General features: G+C 40.7%; 1 protein-coding gene across 26 annotated transcripts in view; it reads right to left on the bottom strand.

Moving 5' to 3' along the window:
* COL25A1 (collagen type XXV alpha 1 chain) overlaps window positions 1-24,057 on the bottom strand; it is a 269,680-nt gene that overhangs the window by 34,174 nt on the left and 211,449 nt on the right. For 23 of the 26 annotated variants that reach the window (XM_033160234.1, XM_033160235.1, XM_033160223.1 and 20 more), the window contains 11 exons: window positions 22,753-22,797; window positions 19,578-19,604; window positions 19,006-19,050; window positions 16,600-16,632; window positions 16,418-16,453; window positions 11,246-11,290; window positions 7,710-7,772; window positions 5,796-5,864; window positions 4,018-4,062; window positions 2,218-2,262; window positions 1,296-1,373 (listed from right to left, as the gene is read on the bottom strand). In XM_033160234.1, coding sequence (XP_033016125.1) covers window positions 1,296-1,373; window positions 2,218-2,262; window positions 4,018-4,062; window positions 5,796-5,864; window positions 7,710-7,772; window positions 11,246-11,290; window positions 16,418-16,453; window positions 16,600-16,632; window positions 19,006-19,050; window positions 19,578-19,604; window positions 22,753-22,797 — 531 coding nt within the window. The remainder of the gene's footprint in view (window positions 1-1,295; window positions 1,374-2,217; window positions 2,263-4,017; window positions 4,063-5,795; window positions 5,865-7,709; window positions 7,773-11,245; window positions 11,291-16,417; window positions 16,454-16,599; window positions 16,633-19,005; window positions 19,051-19,577; window positions 19,605-22,752; window positions 22,798-24,057) is intronic. The other 3 variants (XM_033160230.1, XM_033160237.1, XM_033160248.1) reach the window with 1 other exon arrangement.

Raw genomic sequence — 24,057 nt, 5'->3', positions numbered from 1 at the left:
GCATTCCAAGTCCTGAGGGGAGCTAAATAACAGCCAAATTCTGAATTTTCCATAAGTTCAGTGTGCATTGACGAATCTCAGAAGAGAGGAAAAGATCACTGCTAATTATTAGGGTACAGCTGCATATAACAAGTCTTCACTTGGAGATTCAAAGACTGAGCGTCTTTTACAAGTGCTTTTAGATCTACTTACATCGGATGGCTTTTAGACCTATTCTATTCTCCTCGTGTGGTTATAGAAATTTCAATCATGGCAGTGTAACCCAGGTATTTCAACAGGCTGAGTTGAAATCACCTAAAACTTCTCAGAAATTATTACCAGACATTTGTGTTTCATATGCCAGTGACACCATTTCTCCCTGTGACATGGAAGATGGCAGCATAGTGCATCTAGCTGCAAGAAAATTCACCTAGGAGTAAATGCCCCAGCCTGCAATTGTTCGCTTGACCTAAAGTATTCCTAACCAGACCTTTGCTTTTATGAACTGCGGGGTACAACAAAGACAGGCAAAAGGTTATGAAGGCTATTATTATTATTATTAATTTGGGTTGTAGATGGATTTGACATATTAATGGAAACAGCTGCAAGTGGTATGGTGGAGCTGCACTAGTCATCTGACCTCAGTCCTGCTGAGTCACTGCAGTAAATCAGGATGGATGGAGCAAGAGGTGCAGCAATTGTGAGGCTGGTGGATTGCAGATGTGCTGGTGGTGCCAATCTGGTGCTTCTGCTTGTTTTTTGAAGCCAGAAGCCAGTAGCGGACAGTGTGGTAGCAGTACTCACCTGACCTTCTGACAGCTGAGTCCATGCTGCTTATCAGGAATGAGGGGGTGGGAAGGTCAGTGTTACATAAAGTCTCCAGTAGAAGCACCAGATTGGCTCAGTCAGTTAATGCATTTGCACCCTGTCAACCTCACTACAAACTCATCCCTTCCCTTCTGGTAAGGAGCAGTGACTCAGTCAGGTGAGTGTCCATTTCACTATACCATCCCCAATAACAGAAGATTCTAGAGTATCATTAAAACACACAGAGAGCTGCCTTGGTCAGACTATCAATCCATTTAGCTTACCATTGTGTACTTTCTGAGTTCTTTACCAGCCTTGCTGAGATATTTCACAGGGACTGTCAATGGATGGATGGATGGATGGATGGATGGATGGATGCAAAGCACATACTCAACTCCTATACTATAGCAATATATGAATACCATGATATTCCACTTTCTATTCCAACTCAAAGGGCATGGGAGGAAAAATATAATTATGCCTACTGTGCATGACTTCTGGTGACATACCTGCAAAGCTTCGTGGATATTGCCATTGTAATCAATTATCTCTGTTGCCCCTTGATCACCTTTTTGTCCAGGAGGGCCCTGTAAAACATTCACCCAAAAATGTTATTTGAATCAAGAGCACAGCATACAAATCACTCACTATTCTCATCAATTTGAGGAAGGCAACATAAAATTTTGCCTGAGCTGCTGATTACAGCACAGTTCCATTCAGGGTATCATTTTGTTATATTACAGAAATGGCATGTTAGCTGCCTGGAAGATTTATACCAGAATATGATGGATTGATGCATATTCCCTGCCTCATTTTCAAATGCTGCACCAAGCTCAAACTCTTCAGAGAGCTTATTGGTATCACACAGTCTGTGCTACCCAAGGTGTGCAAATGCACATAAAATCTTGATGGACGTGCTTAAGAGTTGATTGGCCTTGATAATACTAATGATAACTTTAGAAGAGACAAGATTAATCATCTATTCAATGCCATCGGTGACAATGTGTTCTTTTAGTCTGATCATACCAATGTGTTAAACAGAAAACTGACTAATATAATAACTGGAATGTGCAGTCTCAGAAAAACACATCACAACCCAGCATGCATCAGGGACATAATGCAAATCAAAGCTAAGATGTTGCAGATCAAGGCTATAATATTCATTCACAGTTAATACCTGTTTCGCTTCTCTAAGGAGTCAACCTTTTAGTGTGGCTGCATACTTTTAGATCTCTTTGCCTATTAACATCAGACAGGTACTCTGCTATACTGTTTTAGATGCCTGTGGAAAACAATTATTTTCCCCGCAAGCCTACCTAGACATATACTTTAGTTGTTTTAAAATGTTGCTGATTTCATCTGGGCAGCTTGAGGAAATGAGCTGCATCGAATCTCATGCTGCATGGAATGGCTCAAATGGTAGTCACTTACCCTTGGGCCCATTGCCCCCAAATCACCTTTGTCTCCAGAATCACCCTAATAAAAAGCAAAATAAATATTTCAAGTTTCACGTGGGGAAGGACGCAATCAACTCACCAACTCACTACGAGTAGCTCTGTCCCACGACACACTTCTCTCCGAGCCTTCACTGGAACCTGCTACTCCCTCTGAAGCTCCAAAGCTGACTGCGCACTCAGCACAGGCTCCGCCCCAGGTGCGGACCAGAGTGAAGCCTGCTCACCTGTGGTCTGCCCACCTGGCCCCACCCCCAACAGCACCACAGATAGGCGTGTTTGAACAGGGGGGTTGGAGGGAACCTCACAACACTCCACGTCGCCGGGAAGGCGGGCCACCTCCCGGTAAGTCAAGGACAAGGATCGGGGGTGCCGAATGCCGGGAGGGCAAAAATGGCGCCCACCATCGCAAAAGGGGTGGTGAGCGCTTATTTCAAGCTTCTCCAGTTAAAAAGCACCACAGATCTATACAGAAATATGGGCAGATACAAGAGAGACATTGGTTGTAGCCCAAACACCAGACATACATACATACATACATGACAACATTGGAAGACAGGGCTCTGTACCTAGAGGTTTGTTCTAGTTCCATCCATAGCCAGCAACAAATGTGTTTTGCTAGGCTGCGGTCCATATGCAAGTAGTTCATTGTACATAACAAAAGGGTTGTATCTTTGTGATCAGCCTAGACTCAGTATGAGACTTGATTAGGATGGCAACAGAGCACCCATTTGCTCATAGTAACAAGAATCTAGCGGAAAGACAGAGAAGACTCTAGAAAGACACTAGTACACAGCTCTGAGCTATTTGTGACAGTACAGCTGGGCTTGTGACTGAACCAAGATGTTTTCAGTGTTAATGTGGTTTTAAATAAGAAACTACAACAATAACACTTTAGCAGCCTTTGCACAGTGAAACTTCTATGAGGTGAACTTAGCAGCCTGTCTTCTGGCAGAAGGTCACGTTGGGAACAGTTCCTCATTGTGCAACATTTGGCTTAACACCCCCCCCTGCCATCAGTGATCTCTTGAATACAGGGAAACAGTCTGCAGATGTGTCTGAGCAAGCTTGGCAACATCTATCCAGCTAAGGGTGCTGTGTTGAGGGAGATACAGTAGTGTTCAGCCTGATCTAGATGGAGCTGCACTCACTGTAAAGGATCTGGTTCACAGTTTAGTGGTGCTCCTGGATACAGCTTTGTCATTACAGGTCCAAACAGCATCTAGAGTGCCCTTCATCCATTTAGGCTAGTACACCAGTTGGGGCCTCTCCTGCACAGTCTGGCCTTTGCTAAATATGCTTTGCTAAAACTTTGGATTTACTTCTTTAATATGATGCCCCCAGGACTACCTTTGAAACAGTTGTATTTTGCATTCTGGATCAAAGCAATTTACATAAAAGAACAAAACGAAAGAAAACACTACTGAGTAACAGAAAAAGAAAAAGAAAAAACTTATAATCAAAAGCAGCATAGTGAATACTCTTCAATCATAAGTTAAAAACTATCAAGAGCCACACAGAATAAGAATGTTTTCACTCCCTGCCTAAACACCACCAGGGACGAGGCTATTCTTTGAGGGGAAACTCCACAACCAGGTTGCTGGCACAGAAAAAAGCCTTGTGCTATTTGGTCGTCACTTCATTTTAATGTAATCTTCCCTGCAAACTGTTTGCTTGAAGGGCAGTTTATACACATATAAAATAAACTAACCAACAGACCACAAAACTTCACCACATCACATTGAATCAGTAAAACCAAAATTTGCTTACTACTGACCTTCGACCCCTTTGGGCCTCTAGCTCCAGATTCGCCTGACCTCCCCTGGATGATGGAATACATACAAGATGGACAGCAGAAATGAGGACAGAAAAAGGAAAGTGAGAAGAAAAGGAATTAGTATCAGCTACCTGTAAAGTTAGTGCAGGGATGGGGAAGTCGTAGCCCTCCAGATGTTGTTGGACCAGCAAGCATCAGGGGGCTACAGGTTCCCCATTACTGGTGTGGTAGAAACACTTCATTTTACAATAATGACAACTATGCTTCTAAATAACAGATATTAATGCAGGTATATGAATGATGAATGATTTAGTATTAATGAATCCAGGCGACATGATAATTCTTACTACAGCAGCTTGAAGTGAAAATTTAGGTTCTGTTTAAAAAAAAAAAAAAAAAAGACTGGAAGACCTTTGCTAAGAAATATCCAGGGAATTTCTCCTCACACCCTTCCTGAATTCTCTCAACTTGCCAACTTGTCAGATATAGTAACCATTGCAAATCAAAAAACCAATTTGGATAGGTTCATTTACTCAGAATAACTGTGGAAATAAAACTGTATGCCTTCATTATAGAGGGTTGTCTCCAAAAAAGTTCTACTCTGAGCAACCCCACTGAAATTAATAGACCTAAGTTGGTTATGTCTGGCCTTTGAATGTAAAGGCCCACCTCTTTTGCTGAATTTATACTGCTCTGCCCAAACAGAATGGTTTTATTTGTTTCATAATTGCAATGGTTTTATTCATTTTTATAATTGTACATTCAATTGCTGTAACTCAGTTTAGGACTTTATGGTGAAGGGCGGGAAAGATATTTTACCAATAATTTGCCCATTAATTTAATTGGAGTAGAGTGGATCTACTCTGAGTATGACTAATATTTAATACCACCCATAGGCCTGTAATTAATTCTTATCTTAATATTTTGGGTAGCTCTCAGACCTTTTGGATAAATTACATTGATGCAAGCAATAAGCATACAGAATTCCTAAATCCTATTGTAGCAGGAAATCAACGAGATAATGGAATGTATGTAGAAATACTCCTTCCCGTGTCAAAGTTAGAAAACAGGTTATGGTTGCACTCATATACAAACTTACCTGGCAGTAACTTGATGAGACTTCTCAGCAGACATAGGATTGCACTGTTAATATTTTATTTTATTTTATTTTATTAGCTGGACTTGAAACATTGCAATGGTAAGCACCTTAGGATGTTAATTCTGCATAGACATACCTGAAAGTCCTAAATTTCAATATTACAATTACAGGTTTGGCTTTTAACATTTGATCCCTCAATTTACATAAATAATTTCTGGCTGGGCTGTGCCCCAAAGTGACCAGCATAAATTCAAATGATTTTTGTAAGGTAAAGGTAAAGGGACCCCTGACCATTAGGTCCAGTCGTGGATGACTCTAGGGTTGTGGCACTCATCTTGCTTTACTGGCCGAGGGTCATGTGGCCAGCAAGACTAAGCCACTTCTGGCGAACCAGAGCAGTGCACGGAAACACCGTTTAGCTTCCCGCTGGAGCGGTACCTATTTATCTACTTGCACTTTGATGTGCTTTTGAACTGCTAGGTTGGTAGGAGCAGGGACCAAGCAATGGGAGCTCACCCCATCGCAGGGACTCGAACCGCTGACCTTCTGATCGGCAAGGCCTAGGCACTGAAATTTATTTTTTATCACTAGCAGGGATTTTATTTTTTAAAGAACACATACACCAAAACACAAAGCTCCAAAATGCACACTTTAATTGTCAAAGTTAAACCGAACTGACCTTTGGCCCTGGAGCTCCAGTCTCACCTCGTTCACCTTTCCCAGGGGGTCCTGCTTCTCCCCTTTCACCCTGTCAAAAATTACCAGAGAGAGCAAGATGAGAGGAAAATATTATAGAATACAGGCAACAGCAGGCATGATAACTAGCCATTTTAGAAACATTAAAGAGCATCATATCCTGAACATATTTCAAATGGAGAGCTGATAAGCACAATACAGTGACAAACTTTTCTTTTGGAAAATAAATTATGTTCCAGAAGTGGATGCTTACTGCTACTTCATCTGAATTGTCAATGTTAAACTACCGTGAAAGTTTCAAATGCTGTGGATTAAATATGAATATGAAGCACAGGGGGAGGGAGAAGCGAGAGAGATAAAGCTACCCATTTTTTAAAGTGCTTTCATTTTATTAGTTCCAGTGTTTTAAACAATCACCAGAGTCTTAGATGCTTTCAGTTCTTCATCCTGTTTTCAAGATGAGCAACTGGGCAGCTAAGCAGAGGGCGATATTGCCCCACCCACTGAAAATTTAGTGCAATAGTTCAACTGAGAAGCGAATGCATCAAATGTGGATAGAGATTCGATTTTCCAAAGAGCATTTGTGGCCACTAAAGCAGGGGTAGGGAACCTATGTCCTCCCAGACGTTGTTTGTCTGTAACTCTCATCGGCTCCAGCCAGCATGGCCAACTGCAAGAGATGATGTGAGTTAGACATCTGGCCGGAAGGCGGTGGGCGCCTTATTCCTTCATTAAGTGAAACTGAAAGTTTAGAAGTCTCTCATGCTCTGATTAAGGAGAAAACTCAAAGGCAGTTCAGGTTGTACAATTAAGAACATGCTCAGAGCAAACAGAGTGGTCCATATTATTTGTTATTATTATACAGCACCAAGATAGTGAATGGTGGTTTACAGAGTACAAACTCCTTGTCCTGAAGAGCTTGATGTTAAAATAAAATAAACTGCTCTACTCAGAGTGCATTATCAAGGGACCATACCTAACACTGGGCCATAGAGGCAGAATGGGTTGTACTTCTTACCCTGCTGCCCCACAGTCTCCCTGCCCAAGCTGGCAGATATGGTCTTGCAAAAAAAAAAAAAAAAAAAAACCAGACAGTAGTCCTAAGGGATTTCAATCACATGTCCTGATAGCTTTGACTGGGCCAGCTGGGCTATTCCTGTGCAGAAACGCCCATAGCTAGTGAACTAGTTGCAGCTAGTAAAAGGTACTCCTTGCAGCTGAGGTCACTTATGCCTCTGGTGGCAAGCTGGACCGCTGCAAAGGTTTGCTGAAATATATATTTCACAGCAGACCAAAGGACTGGGGGTAGAAGGAGAAAAGTAAATTCAGGGCGGATCCACAGCATCTATTTAAATCACAGCCAACACACATTTAAAGCAGATGATTCCCGCCCCCCCCCAAGCTTCATTGGAACTGTAGTTTGATAAAGGTACTGGAAATTGTAGGTCTGTGAAAGAGAAACTAGCATGCTTTGGGGGAAGTAATGTGTGTTGAAGGCACTTTAAATGTTTGGTGCAGGTCTTCCCTCAATCATTAGTCCTTATTTACCAAGGTCCTAGAACAACCAGCTGGAATAGAAAATGTTCAAAAGGAGGTGGAGCCAAAAGCTTCTGGTCTCTCAGCTGAGCCCTGCTTGCTTTCTCATCCTCCCTCTGCAATGGCTGCTTCTAGTGACACTTGAGGGAGAGAGGAAACAGAAGAAGCTGGCTTCTCAGCAGAGCCGCCAGTGGACCTGATTCCATTCTCTCTTTCAGTTCCAGCAAAATGTACATATCACTTCAGTTTGGGTTTAACGGTTGGTTGCGTGAATGTGCTTTGGTCTAGGATAAGGATTAGGTTTTGAACTAATATGATATGAAGTAAGCTACATACAATAAGGGGGGGATGTGAAACATACCTTTGTTCCTGGCAATCCTGGTAATCCAGGTTCTCCCTGTGGCCCTATGAAACCCGGTTCACCCTTTGAAAAATGAGCACATTAGATCTCTGTTAATTTAACTGTGAACAATTACAGTAAAAATAAGTTTACCTCTAATGATACTTTTCCTAGTCGCCCATGGTTTTCTAACTGCAAATCCAACTGCTATAGACAGATATAATTAATCAAGTTTGATTTCCATCAGCACAGAGTTCTTCAAGAAAAGCTTCATTGAGTTTAAGAAAAGCAAATGAACTAGAAGCTCTTACATCTTGTTTTTCATGGAATTAATGCATGTTAGGCTTCCTGGATTACATTACAGTTTATGTAAAAAATAATAATCTACCAAGACAAGGCTAATAACATGACGGATTCAGTGGGGAAAAGGAACTAATTAGCTCTAGTTACATTTCATTCACAACTTACGAAATATTAAACATTTGCCATTTTGGTTACAAAACAAATTTTCATTCCAGGATTAAAAAGAAGAACAATTGTGTGTGACATTATTATACAGATGTTATATCAGAATCTGGGACAAACACAACCCTCTTCTCTTTAAACAGTTTTGGCAATAGATTTACACATTAACTTAAGAGGAAGAAACTGAATGAAAAAAGCAACATGCAAATAAAATGAGGTTCTTTTCAGTTGTTCTAGAAAACTAATGTGATAAACTTTCTAGTGCTTCTATCCTGCCCCTCTATAGAAATAATCAAGGCAGTTTACAAACAATAGCAGAATTGTAGTAAGGATTTTGTCTCCTGTAGGTGAGATTCATGCTAAATGCTAAAAAAGCATTACTTGTGCAGTCAGCCACCAGTGCAGAAAGTCAACCAAAACATGACTAAAGAACTTCAACATAATAATCCATTTGGCTGCTTGAATAAAGTTACTCTGGCTTCTCTTATGACCCTCCTTTCAGGTTTATTTAAGAAAGAAGTACAAAAACTATGAAAGTTCTTTTACATAACCGTACCTAGAATATTCTACAAACATTGCTTCTTTTCAGATTTGTGTTGTCATCAACTACTCCACAGAGATAGCAAGAAGCAAATGGAATTCTACCCAGATTAGTGATGTTAATGGTGTGTGAAGCAAAGTAAACAGGCAGTTCCATTTCAGTAAGGCATACAGATGCCTCTGCAACGCAGAGGTAATTTTAAACAAGAGACCCATTATGTTTTGATCTGGGTCCTTATGGAATCAGAAACCATAGGGGACTTCTTCTGAAATATCCAAGAATATAGGAAACTGCATTTTGGTATTTTCTTAAAGTGGAGATGCATGCATTGTTGGAGTGGGGGACCCACTCCCTCCCCCCAAGCTCTTACAGGCACCATCTTGCGGTTCCATGGAGCCAGTCTTCAGGGGGTTAACAGCTTCACCACATTCTGACAGCTGTGATAGTCATGTATGACTAGTTTTGGGTCCCAACTCTTTCCTAAACAAAGTCAATGCCTGCTTGGGGAAGAAAATGCTTAAGACTCTTGCATGTTCAAGATGGCATGCACCAAGCAGCTGTTGGGCAGGGCACTGCTGTTCCATACTGTTTTAAAAGCTATTTGACTTTGTGTACTTCATGGTACATGTAAGGAATGTGATGCCCCCCAGGAGGTGTAACCATAAATTAAGCTGCACCATCCTAATTTCAGTAAGCCACAAATTGGAGGAAACAAGGGTCATCAAGAGGCATGTGGAGAAAATGGCAGCCAAACATTTCTCTGTCTCAGCTGTTTAGCAGAAATCTAGTGCATCAAAATACTCATATTTAAACATAATTTAATTTATATATCTCTGAAGTAAAATGCACTTTGTATTTTGCAAGCATAGAAAACCACTGCTATTCTCCAATCACCTAATCCAAAATATTGTTAAATAATATAAAGAGTTATCCCCCTATGCCTGTATAGTGGGTTCCATTTGTAGATTTACATACCTGGCTGCCATTGCAAATCCATCTTCCCCTAACCCTAGACTATTTTGGAATTCACACGGGTCAACATCCTGTCCCATATGTGCCTTGGCTTGCTTAGTGCTGGAGTGCTGGCTGCTATTAAGAGACAGCCTTCATGTCTTGAATTTCAAGAGAAAGAGAGGCAATAATTTCTCCTTTCCAGAGTTCCCCCTGCCCACCAGGAATCAGTGTGTATATATTATATGCATACATGGAGTATCACTTCCTGGGATACTGGAATGCAGATAAAGCCAAAAGGCATTTTGCTTTGTATCACAGTGCAAGGTTCAAGGAAGACTTGTTTAAAGGGGAGCATGGGATTTCACACTGATGAGTCAACATTCTATATTTGAGTACGTACTCTGCCTGTTTCCTGAATGAAACTGTGGAGCACATTCTCACACCAGTAACATTTCTAACTATTCCAAAAGAGCAACAGCACAGGAGGCTTTATAACATATTGAATTTCTGGGTTTTTTTCCTGCAATAACCAGCTGTAAATGTAGGAAAGGTGGGGCCAACATGGTGCTCTCCAGATTTTCCTGCACTGTAATTCCCATCCCTGATCATTGGCCAACTAGCTGGGGCTGATGAGAGCTGCAGTGTGACAGCAACACACATTGGAGGGTACCACATTGGCTACTTTTGATGTAGTGAATTATAAATGGGAAAGGGAAAGAGGGGGAAACATGAATGGAATTTATTCCTATGATATCACAGTAAGAACATCCTTACTGAATGTAATGAATTCATAAGATATGCTTCTGTGCTCATCAGGGGCGTACGAAGTGGGGGGCGGAGGGGGTGGGTCGTCCCGGGTGCCACTCGGGTGTGTGTGTGACAAGATGCCCCCTGCCTTCCCCCAGCTGTAGAGTGGCTGAGGGCGCGCACAGTCGGTACGCCCATATGGACGGTGTGAGAGAGCGGCAGCCTGTATGGTTGCTGTGCAAGTGGCAGCCCAAACAGACACCCGCATGGACGGCACGCACGAGCGGTATCCCGTACGGAGTACGCACACACGGCAGCCCATACGGACATTGCACATGCACCACTGGGCGGTTTGCCCCACCCCTCGGTGTCCCGCCCCAGGTGCCAGAGAGGGTTCCTCCACCACTGGTCTCATCAGACATTTATTTGCCCAAACTCTAAAGATCCTATGCACACTTATCTGGGAGTAAGCTCCATTGCATATAATTCCCTTCCCACCCCTGACGTGTATAAAATCCAACCCTTGCAAACCATGATTGTATGGCACATAAAATATGGGAAATGACATTACAGTCTGAGTCCAGGTACATGACTGGATTTTATGCACATGCCTTTCGAATGTCAGTGAACCAATCCTATTAAAGTTAGTCCATTGACTATGTGAGATTACTGCTGGTGTTCGTTAATATATTTCATATTTATTGTAAGTCTCCATTACACACACACACACACACACACACACACACACACACATATATATATATATATTCCAGTTCACATGTTAACACACCCTTCTCATATTCATTTAACAGGTTCAACTTCACTACATAGAGATCACCACTATATTTACCTTAATCCCAGGAAGTCCAGGAAGTCCAGGGAGCCCAGGCTCACCCTACAAAATAAAACGATACAGCATTGCAGGAGAATATTAAACCACATTTAGTAGCCAAAAGATAGCTACATAGTCAAAATTAAATATGGGCCAGGATTCAGCTAACTAGTTCCACTAGCACAAAGCCATGCTAGTGTAAAGGGTTCCCCTGCACTTCTACTCCCCCCAGACCCCCAAAAATTCACTCTGGGGAGAATCCAGAAAACCTCCAGAACAGCAAACAGAGGGAGGAGAGGGGTATCATTCAATCTGACAAGCTAAATATGAACCAAACCAGACTGCTTTCCCCAGGGAGGCTGACCTGCACCTTCATTACATATCTTTAGGCGCTAGGCAAAAACATTCCTACATAACCAGGCTTTTGCTGATTAAACAATCTACGGCCTTTTAAGCCACAAAGGAAGGCTAAGGCCTGCTCCAAGTTTCACCACAAGCTAGAGTCCTGTGGGTTAGACCCTCTATGATAGCATAGTTCTACTGTGGCGTTCATAGCAAAACAGTTGTTCATGCTCTAAACAATTGTCGTAAATGTCCTACTTGAAAGTGATATCCCTCACATTCAAGAAACAAAATATTTTTTTAAACCCAAGGACTTTGGTGCAAAACTGAATGCGACAGGCAAGGCACATGGCTGCAGCATTGACAAAAGCCTTTGCCCAAGAAGGAGTTCCATATGTGCATGGAATCTACAATTAACTCTGCATGCCCATTAAAACTTTTTCCCCAAAATGCAAGGTGATGATTGCTTTAAAACATCATGATTTACTTCAGTTGTAGATTAGGATGGTATACTGGTTCAGATTAGCACTACCCAACATCCATTTAATACTGCTAAGGGATAAATTATATTTTCCACAGCACTGACAAGTGACAACTTTGCTTGCATATGAACTTCACTTATTAGCCATTGTTCTATTTATGTTAATATAAGAACAGTGGTAAAGTTCTCTCCTCTCTCATGTTCTGCACAAGCTTATTGCGATTTACAGCTCATATTTTTATTCCATAGTAGGCACTTGTTGATATGCTGAATATTGTCTGCTGTCAAACATAGTTTCAAAGCAATGGATTAGGCATTAAAGCATTAAACTAACAGGGCTCTGTTCTGCTGTGGATAAATTAAGAGCAAGGGAGAAGGGTGAAAACTGCTGCATAACAATATTCAAAGGTGGTTCCATGAGGTCAGAGTTTTGATGAAGAGACTGAGAAGTAAACAAGAAGCCCTTGATGTGCAGTAAACTGGCAGAGTGTGCACTGGACTGGCAGAAGTGCTTGTTTAGTAGGAAGTGCTGACAGGCAGCCCAGTCTACTGAACTGGTTTTAGCTGCAGCAGCATGAATGGTGGTTGCTACCACTGCTCTTAAATCCAATTCTACTGATGACAAAAGAGACTAAATTGCCAAGTGCTAGAAAGCCTTACAGTAAGTTGCCTTAGAGCTAGGATAAATATGCAAGGCATGGCAAGGTGAAGGGCTCCTGGGTACAGGAGCACTAATAGCTACATCTACAGTGGCAATGGAGATGGTGTTGTAGGATGCAAGACTTGAACACTGTAAAGATCAGAGCCTCATAGATTTAGCCTGTGGACTGAGGAAGCTATAGTCCTCCAGATGTTGCTTGACTATAACTTCCATCAGCCAACCAGTTCCTACAAAACCATTAGTGCTCCTGTACTTTGTCCTTCACCTTGCTATGCAGGGACATTTCCCTCCTAGCTCTAATGCAACATCCAGTAAGACTTTCAAGTCCTTTGTCATGTTAAAATCAAATTTACATTCACAGTGAATGTATGCATTTTATTTGCTTCACAGATGTATGAAATGGAAAAAGCATTTTATGAATCACTTGTGATAATAAAAATAGGACAAGGGCCTTCAAACACTGTCACTGCTCAGCTTCTAGCTGCTATTCAGGGCTGGTCTTAGAGGTCAGGGAAGATAGATGAAGGCAGGAATATGATGCAGCCAAAGTTTCAAAAATGCTGATCCTGGCATGTGTGCATGCACAAGTGCCAGTTGGGCTTGCTTCAGGTAGCAACATTTTATTTGGCTGGCACTGAAGAGACCCGTGCAAGTACCTCTGAAATGAATGGACCAGACACTGCATGATAGCGGTATCTGATGTATAGATCACTCTGCAACCATTTTACTCTAAATTTCAAAATTTTATATGTAGGAATTATATACACTGAAAATAAAGCAGCAAGCAGCACAGTACATCAATTCATTTCTACTTCAAGTGTCTTTAGTTCAGACATCATTTATGGTAGATCATAGATTTCATGTTGTCCGAGAGGTTCTCAGGATATGTTAGGCACCATCACAAACTCATCACTTAATGCTAATTGATAGCTTCTTCTGTACAGGTCTGAAGATGAAATTGCAAGTGTTTTAAGGCAGAGATATACTGGGAGGTAAGAATATGAGAGCTTCTATTATATCCAACTAAGATTTGTTGTGCAATGGAGTTTATGATGTGTTGAGCACCACTGGAACCACAAATGAAAAGGTATGGACAGGAGAGCTCTAAGAATCCAACTAAAATAATACAGAAAAGCAATATTTTCAGAATCAGGATTCTACCTATACGTATGTAAGACGATGACATTTTCTTATATCCTCAAGGCTAGGTGAGAAACATATTGCATTTAAAACATCACAGATTTTTCTGTCCTTGAATCAGATGAGACTTAATGGACTTTGTGACCCAAGTCCAATGGGATCTCCACAACACTACAGCTGTGATGACTTCTGTTGCAAGGAATCTTGCGCGGGAGAAATCCCCAGTGGATTGTGCCCTCTACATCTATTTATTTATGGTATCATGCATTTCCACCCAAAGCAATAATCTCATCAAATTCTACATTAATGTGGATTTCATGGCTATGGATTATTCATTGCAATCTCATCCATTTGGTCAATCATGAATGTAATGGAGTGAGAGCCACTTTAGTGATGCCACATTTCAGCAAGCTATTCCCTGACTGATGAAAAGAGCAACAGAGAACATGATTCAAATATGGTTTAAAATATGCTGTAGTACATCCAATGCATGATAAACAATTTTAAAGGTTTTATAAATTAATTCATCTAAGATGCATTAACTAGCTTTTCCAATTAAAAGAGACTCTTCTGAACAAAATAAATTTGCACATCATAACAGTTTTAAACATAAATATCCATTGGTTGCAAATACTTTATGTACATATTTCTCAACAAGACTTTTTTTTAATAAGCAGTATTTTTTTTTAGCCATTCTTTTAAAAATCCATGACTAGAATTCAAAAGAGGAGGACAGTTAATTCTGGACACCCAAAGGGCATTAGCCTTGAGTTTCTCAAACAGCCATATGGAAAGCACTTTAGGCAACTTTCAAAAGGTGCTTGTGATATTGCCTGAGGGTCTGCTGCTCAAAGGGGGGAAAGCCCGAACATTCCACTGTCTGTACTGAGGCCCTTAAGCAAGTCTCTCTGTATCCTAGCCTATAGACTTTGACAAGAATATCTGCCCTGGGGTGCCATCCACCAAATGCAGCTTAACATCCTCCGTAAAGTTTAAGTAGTTTCTGCTGTTCCTCCCATATAATCCCTAGTAAAATGAATGAACCAAGCACCTAGCCAGCATAGCACAAACTGTCATAAAAAGTGAAATGTTTAAAACATTTTATGGCCTGGTGTGCAATTTTTATATGATCTAGTCATCTTTTTTTCAGGCAAGTAAGCATATTAGGAAATATATTTCCAGTGTGATTCTGAAAACAGGAGAGAATAAGAATGAGGGATGGTTCCAGGAGAGTTCATGTGCTTCATTGGGAACAGGACAGCTAGGCATTCCATATTAGTTTAATAAACCCCTTATTTTTAAGGGAATATTTCACAGCATTGTCTTATTCAGGACAGGCCCGAGGCAGAGTGAGACAGATGGCTCAGGTGGCAGATTCTGCAGGAAAACTGTCAAGTGGTCAGTTCTGCGCTCCCTAAGCTAGTCTGCTGTCTTACAGCTGTGGAGAACAGTGTCCCATCACCAGTGCTGAAGCTAGATTCAGCTGCCAGCCTAGTTGGCTTTTGTATATGGATTGGGGATTGCATCTTCTTGTCCTTTGCATCAAGTAACAAAACGTCTTGGGCTGACCCCTGCTCCTCTTGACTGATAAAAACTAGCAGGGAGGGGACAGCTGACTGGGCCAGGGAGGTGCTTCATACCTCCTTGCGAGAGGTGGTGGTCCTTGCCTGCTTGAAGGAGGGAGTGGTAAAACCACTCCTCAAGAAACACTCTCCATTATTGGGCAGGTTTCTTGAGCAGGTGGTCACAGACCAGAGCCAGACATTCTTGGAGGCAGGGGTGGAGGAAGGGGGTGCCCCGGGTGTCACCACTGGGGGGTGACAAAATGCTGGGTGGCACACACCGCGGGGCCTGCAGCATGCCCAAGCCACGTATCTCTCCTGGGAGTGACGCGGTGGCTTGGGGGCCCGCAGGCTCCGCTCTGCCTCAAACAGTTCACCCACTGCCTCCCCCCCAGCTGTAGGGTGGCTGAGTGGGAGGAGGCAGGCAGACTCCTCAGAGGCCCCTGGAAGAGTCCTGCCCCGGCTTGCTCCGCTGCTACTTGGAGGAACCTGATTTTCTAGATCCATTTCAATTTGGGCTTAGGCCTGGTTTTGGTGCAGAAACTGCTTTGGTCACCCTGTTTCATGACTTCTGTGGGGAGAAAGATGGGGAAATATGTCCTTGTTAATTCTCAGACTTTCCATGGCATTTTACGTGTGGAGTGCTGGCTATTGTTTTTGTTTTCTTTGTTATTATGGTATATGTTTTTGTGTTTTTATATTGTAAACTGCCCTGTGATCTTTGGGTGAAGGGTGGTATAGAAATTTATGAAATTATAATAACAATAGTAATAATGGTGTGGTAGGGAGCTTAATAAATGAACATTAATTCATCTCACAGATTTAATACTGAGGGAAAACATCATTTAAGTTTCCAGAATGGTGGCTGTGTTAAGTCTTTTGCAGCAAAAGCAACAAACAGTTTTGTGGCAACTTGAAGACAATTTTTTTAACAGCATGAGCTTTTGTGGACTATAGCACTTAATCAGATGCAAGTATATAAGTGAATAACTTTGAAACATTACCTTTTGTCCTGGTCGACCTGATTCTCCGGGTTCTCCCTAAAACAAACACATGATAGAATGCAAGATCATAAAATGGGTGTAGGAATACGTCCAAGCTGGAAAGAAGGAAGGAAAATGTAGCAAAATTCATTTGGGCATTGAGCAGCAAAGCTATCGGAGAAAGGCTGTGATTTATACATTACCTTAATTCCTGCAGCAGAAGATCCAGGGTCACCCTGAATAAAAAAAATCCAGAAACAATGATCAAATGTGAAAATTTAAGTAGAGATTTAACAGTTGTAGCAAACCAATATAATCATAAAATATTTTATGGGTCATGTTCACTCATAAACAACAGTTGAGAGTGAGTGTGATGTGGTTGTGAGAATAAAACCAGGAAGGCACCATGAGCAGGAAATAAGAGGAGAAAACCACAGATGCTTAGCATTTTTCAGATTAATCCTTCTTCAGGGATAAAGTTTAAGAAGCAAATCTCAACAAGGACATAAATCACTAACAACTATAGCTCACCAGAGTTGTTAGAATGTCAGACTAGGTCTGTGGGTGGACCAAGGTACAAATCCCCAGCCAACCAGCGAAATAGCTCATTGGGTGGCCCTTTGGGCAGCCACTATCTCTCAGTCTCACCTACCTTACAGGGTTGTTGTGAAGATAGAATTGGGTGGAGGGGGAACCATGTTTGCCACCTTGAAAGGTAAGGCATGCATACATAGACCATTGTGGGACCAAAGATGAGCAGGCAATTGAAGTGAACATGTCACGTGTAAGAAAAAAATGCTTCTTCATCTTTCCTGTTTTATATGACATTATTACAGATTCATTTTCATGTTTCACAGACAATTTAAACAGGTCTGGAAAAAAAGGAATAGTATGTGAAGGTAGACTCTTCATGGTTTTTTGTTTTTGTTTTTTAAAAAAATCACAATATAATTGCCGCTATTTAGAAAAAAGAGACTATCCTTCTCTCCCAAAAAATTACTTATCATGGTAAGATGTGTTGAAATTTCTAAATTAATAAAGTTAGACTGAAAGAGCCCTGTAGTCATCTATTTATTCTCAATCAAGATCTGTCAGAGCTATCATCTCTTTTATCCAACTCATCACAAAGTTTATCTTGAGAACTGAAATCTAACTAGGTATCACAAATGGCAGGATAATACTATGTTCATATTATATTTACTGAAGAAAAAAAGAGGGGGAAAGCTCCACTCTGATGGAGCACGTGCCTTTCAAACTGGCTGTCCTTGAATTTGTTCTGTAAACCCCACAGATATAAACACTCTCAAATTAATGAAATGAACTATTTTTTAAAAGAGGTTTTGAGATGGGGAGATCGAAAAAGACTGAAGTATCTGCAATATCCACTTGATTGTAAATATCACACTTTGAGAAATAATATTTGAAAATAGATTTGCCCTGTCATATTCAGAAACAAAGAAATAGTTGTGTGGAGAGATGCAGCTGCAAAATCCAGTTGTATTTGATTTGTTTATAATTTATTCATAATACTGGGGGGAAATGTGTGCCATTATCTCATTTTATGCTAGCTGAGCAAATGTAGACTTTGTTGTTGAAATAGAGAGATATAATGAATAAGCATTTTAATAATCTCAAACCACCCTGGGAGGTACAGTATGTGGGTCAAGAACCAGTCACAGTCACCCAGAAAGCACCACGCATTCTGTAACAATAGCTATTATACCCTTGCTTATTGCTGTTATGATTGTTTCTTATCAGAGAAAAACAATTTAAAAAATATTCTATGTGCATTGTTGGTTTCCTTTTCCTTTTTTAAAATATTTTATTAACAGATCTGGTGACAAAACATGATAGACATAACATAACAAAACACAAGGTAACAGAATAACATTACACAACATATACTGACAACCTAACCTAACATAATGCTTATTAACATAACATTAACCTAACATAGCATCAATTAACAAAACATTACATAACATAACATATCTTAACACAAATTAACATAGAAACAAAAAAAAGGAGGATTGGGGAAATATAGGGAAAGGAGGGGAGGGTAGGTAGGGTGTGTGGGGCAGATAAAAGTAAGCATACATTAAACTTTAAACATTGATGAACAAATAAACAAATTAACAAATTTGACTTCTGTTTGCACTCTTTACTTCTTTGTCTTCACCATTTTTAAACACACAGGTCCAATTACATGAATATATATTCCTTAGATCATTTCCAATAAGATGTTAATGTTCCGTTTATACACAAGAGTCACCTTGATTCTACCAGGAGATTTTGATGTTATTATATTGGTTTAGGTAGTTTGAAAAGGTTTCCCATTCATTTTGTACCTTTTGGTTAAGATGTCCTCTAATTCTCCCCATCATTACGGCTAACTGTATATACTCCATCATAAGAACCTGCCAGTCATATACTGTCGGAATACTATCACTCTTCCAGTTCCTTGCAACTAAAATCCTGGCCGCTGTAGTGGCGTACATAAGTAAGGGTCTGTGCATAGTTTGTTTTCGATACTTTTCAAAACATTTTTTTTAAAACATTAAATTACTGTGAACATATCTTTCCCCCAAAATATTCACTATGAACTGTACCTTTTCTCCCGAGTCACCTTTGGGCCCAGCTTCTCCAGAATCACCCTAAAAATTAAAACAATCAATAAAATATGTTCACCATCTGCCTCCCACTAAAAATCTGTAACACTATCAATGTTTCCTCCCAATTATATTGTTATTGACTCCCTCCCCCACAAAGTTAGTTATAACCAGGTTTTGTTTTTTTTTCAGCCGGAACTCTAGAACTCAGTTCCAGCACATCTCAGGGGGCACCATTGCCATTCCAAAACAGCAAGGGAGGCTTTCATGGAGAGTTACAGCACCTCTATTTCTAGAAAAATAGCAGTGGTTATAACACAGGATTATATACCTGAAGGAGCGTCTCCACCCCACCCCACCCCCATCGTTCAGCCTGGACACTGAGGTCCACCTCTGAGAAGCCTTCTAGTAGTTCCTTCACTGTGAGAAATGAAGATGCAGGGAACCAAGCAGAGGGCCTTCTCGGCAGTGGCACCCTCCCTGTGGAATGCCCTCCCATCAGATGTCAATAAAGCTCTGAGAATGATTTTAGATTTATTTGTATATGCTTTTAAAGAAAGCGTACAGCTCACCCTTTCTCCTCGTTGGCCAGGGTCACCCTAATTTAAACAGAAGACAGAAACAAAAGTTCAGATCAGTAATGGCTCCAAAGTACAGGTAGTACAGAGTTGTAAGATCCTCCTTAAAATTAATCTGTAAGAAAATATTTAATTTAACGTGTGCAATTTTTAAAGGATGTGATGATAAGTAGTAATAATTTAGAAATTGATTCATAACAGATAGGCTTTATCACATTTCAAAAAAATATATAGATAGTATAATTTATATCTTATCCAACTTTTAAACGTATTAAATTAATGAGAGAAAGCCTCTTTTTCTACAAAGCTGACTTGCTTCCATCCAGTTTTTTGTTTGTCCAGTATCAGCTGTTTATGATACCATGTGGCAGCAACACCCCAAATACCGGTACTTCTTATGCCTCCTTTCTTTACTAGAATCACTATAGACTGGAGTAGAGGACCTTTTTGGTCAGGTGGGCCAGAACTTTTATCTTCCCATAACCTGTGGTCTAACTTTGACAAGTTAGTGTCAGTCATCTGACATCATGATGATGGCTGGTGACTGATAAGTGGGTGATCCCACCCACCTGCCTGTCAAAGTTGATCCATGGGGTGGGGGGAGAAGTATGCTTAACTAGCATGTTCCCTTCAAGCAAAGCAGCACCTAGTAGCACTGAACTCTCTGCCCATCAGCTGATGAGCAGGCTGGGGTGGGGGAGAGTTTAGTCCTGCTCCCTGCAGGGGTCTGCTTCCCTGCTCCACAGGGAACCCCACCCACTGCCCATCAGCTGATATCACCCTATGACATCAGTTGAAGGACAGGTGTGTAGTTTGAGGGAAATGGTCTTGTGAGGAGGCAAGTTGGACCTACTGGTAGGCCAAGATTGGCTCATGGGCTGGAGGTTCCCTACCCCTGTTACTGGCCATTTGTTGGGTAACAACTAACATAGCCTTAACTCCCACACGACCTCACAATTGGAACCTTATAGGGAAAAGCAAGTAAGAAATATTCTAAATAAAAATAATAATGGAGTGATTCTTTGCCTGGCAAGATAGACTGGGATATGGCAGCAGAAGCATAGGTTGGGTGCTGAGTGCTGAGTCAACAGCAAATACATTTCAGAAGACCGATAAGTGGCTTGTTTGTACATATCAGATTTGTACTGCTGTGAGTTTGCTTCTTTCAGGAGAAAGAGAGCCCACCACATCCTGAGATAGTCTCTTCCACTGTCATAGTCAAATGTTTAACCAACAAATAGTTTGCTTGCAATTTCCATTGGTTCTAGTTGTCCCCTCTGGAGTAGCACAAAAACAAAAGTTGCTCCATCTTGTGATGGCTTTGCATATGGTTGAATGATAGAGAATATTATGGACAGGGATGAGGACAAATTGGCATATGGGCAAGAATCCATAAACTTCAGCGAGTTGTGGCCTACAAATTAAAGCTTCCTTTTAAATTTTCAGACAGCTACATAATCAGGCACAGAATCCAGCGTAAGAAAGCTTAGACCTGTTGCTCTTTAAATTACTGACTGCTTGACAAACCAGCACATTGGCAAGCCACTTTTCAATTCTCTGAACCTGACCTAGACAGCTCATCTTGTCAGAGCTTAACTACTGTAGCTCATTCAAATCCCATTTGAGGGCTATTGATTCCTCTGCAATTCTAAAAGATACTGCCGTGGAAACTAATTAAGCATTAAGCGTCATCGCTGGGATTCTGAAGTGAGAAATGACTGTTCCCTAAAGGCCTATGTTCTTTCCTGATGGACAAAGAGCAAGCCCATGATTTTTATGCCCCCTCCCTCCACCTAGTTAGCTGTCAATAGCAATATAATGTGCAAATTCTGCTGAGAGGCTGATGTGCTTCCTGACAAACACTGGCACAGCTGACGAAATTAGACAGGCTTCAGGAATGTCATTACATCTAAGTGAAATTACATTTCGGCAGTAGAATAATGTGTTCCTTTTATTGTATTGTGAGGAATTTGGGGCTATTTTGCTTGATCAATCTGTGCCCTAATCACATTTTACTCATTGCAGGATTCCCCTGCAACCCTCAATCCCACACAATAAATGAGAGAACGTAGTGGGGAGCACAGAAAGCTGCCTTAAGTAAATAAGGCCAAGCTATCTGCCCATCTCCTTTGACTGGCAGTGGCTCTCCAGGGTCTTAGATAAAAATATTTCCCAGCCCTTCTACAGTGGTACCTCGCAAGACGAATGCCTCACGCAACGAAAAATTCGCTAGATGAAAGGGTTTGCGATTTTTTAGGTGACTCGGAAGACAAATTTTTCTATGGTCGTGCTTCGCAAGACGAAAACGTTTCAATGCATTCCTGTGGGAATTAAATTTCAATGCATTCCTATGGGAAACCGTGCTTCGCAAGACAAAATTTTTGCAATACGAAACGACTCGCGGAACGAATTAATTTCGTCTTGCGAGGCACCACTGTACATGCCATCAGAGTGAACTACAGACTGAACCTTGAACCTTTTGCATGCAAAGCAAGGGCTCTGTGGTAACCTCTCATACAAGAGAACAAGCCTGCTTTTCATATAACAGGGAGTTAAGGAGGTACCCTCCAAATAAGTTTGGAAACCGACTTTAAAAGCCACAAAGGACTGGATCAGTTTAAAGGTCCAGCTGGATTAATACAAATAACAAAGCTTGAAAGCAAAACAGTAATTCCAACTATATACAGTACATAAGATGGCCTAGATACAGATTTCACCCTCCATAAATGGAAGGGCTCCTTCTGTCCATGGAAGCCTTTTGAAGCCTTTTGCCAATTCCCTCTTCCTTGTGGAAGATAGGGTCCTACACTTTTCCAGAGGGTCTCCCAACTCTCCATACATGTGAGCTAAAAGAGGGAGAATTAGCAAAAGTCGCCTCCCTCCTTTCTGCCAGCCATCTTGACTAAAGATATGCCCCCTCAGGTAGGATCAAAGTCAGTGATCCAAACCAATGTACTTGATGGAGTAGTATGGTAAAGAAAGTGCTAGGTATGGGTGTTGGAGGTTATGCTTCAGGTTCCTGCTACATCATGAAGCTCAGTGGGTAAAACTATGTAAGTTGTTAAGTCCCAACCTATTCACCACATTGTTCACAATTATAAATGAAATAAGAACAATGAAGTATACACACAAATGAGAAAGAATAACAATACAAGTTTTCTCTACTAACCTTAAGCCCAGGAACTCCTCTTTCTCCCATTATACCAGGTGCACCCTAAAATGACATAAAGGAAAAAGGTTACTGAACTATTGGCAGAATCCATGGATCAGTGACAGATACTTCTCAAAAAGATTCTAGGTGCTCAAATTATAATATAATTATTTTTATTTGTACCTCACCCCCAACACTTGGTGGAAGTGTGGCTAATACAAGTAGAAATTATTAAACTGTTTTGTAGGATAGTTTAAAACAAAATTGGCAGTATTGTAGCCAACAGATCTTGTACTTTCAATGTGAAGTTAGCAACAGCAATGGATCAAGCAAACCGCAATGGAACATTGCAGTATTGAGGGCCCAAGCTTAAATGATGGATATGAAGGTAACTTGAATCAGTTTGTGTATTTCAGGAGTGGTCTTCCAGGTGTGGCTGAATGAGCCCCAGGTGGAACAGCCAATGGACAGGGATGATGGGAGCTGTAGTCAAGCAACATCTGGAGGGCCACAGGATCTTCATCCCTGGTGTATATATTAATTACAAAAACATGTTCACAAAATGAATTTTTCAGGTTGTCCATGCACAGATTCAGTAGGAATGCAAGAAGCATGCATGAATGCATCTGAATCCTTTCAGTATGTAACTTTTGATACAGAATAGATATAAAGCAACAATTAGTTCACAGTTGCACAGACTTTATACAAGAAGATCATGAGGAGTCTAAGTGCATGCCAGTAGACTTCCGCATACAGACTTTGTAAAACAGACTTTACAACTGAACTTTTTAGGGAGAAACATCATTATTAAATATTAGCAGGACAGCTATGGTTGAAGTGTATATGCAGATTAAATAGTAGAGGAGGGTGACTACAACAGAAGGCAAAGGTTTCACCACATTTATAGGTTATTTTTTACAGCAACATATTTTTACAGCATGAAATACCAAGGAGAAACATTAAAAGTTTTATAGAAATTGATGAAACTTCTTTACTGCATATTACAAACACTGTATTATTGCAAGTACATGAGTCCCAATGGACTGTTTTAGCATTAAGACTAACAAAGAAAAGGAAAAGAGTAAATTACTTGCTTAGAAAGTATAGGGAAATTATCTGGCTAAAAGCTTCATTTTCTTGAAAACATGTTTCTAAGATCTAGTACAAAGCCCTGTGGAGTTTTTTTTTGTAATTATCTGAAACAATGTTTTGGGAGTACCCCAAGAGACACATAAATGTAAGGAATGGGGTATATAAAATTTTAAAATAAAATATGACAGGAAGATAAAGTAATTAAAGAACTATTCCAGATGTAATTATGTA

The sequence above is a fragment of the Lacerta agilis genome, chromosome 9 (genome assembly GCF_009819535.1).
Source record: "Lacerta agilis isolate rLacAgi1 chromosome 9, rLacAgi1.pri, whole genome shotgun sequence".
NCBI lineage: Eukaryota > Metazoa > Chordata > Lepidosauria > Squamata > Lacertidae > Lacerta > Lacerta agilis.
The sequence above is the reverse complement of the archived record's forward strand: the minus strand, read 5'-3'. Positions and strand labels throughout refer to the sequence as shown.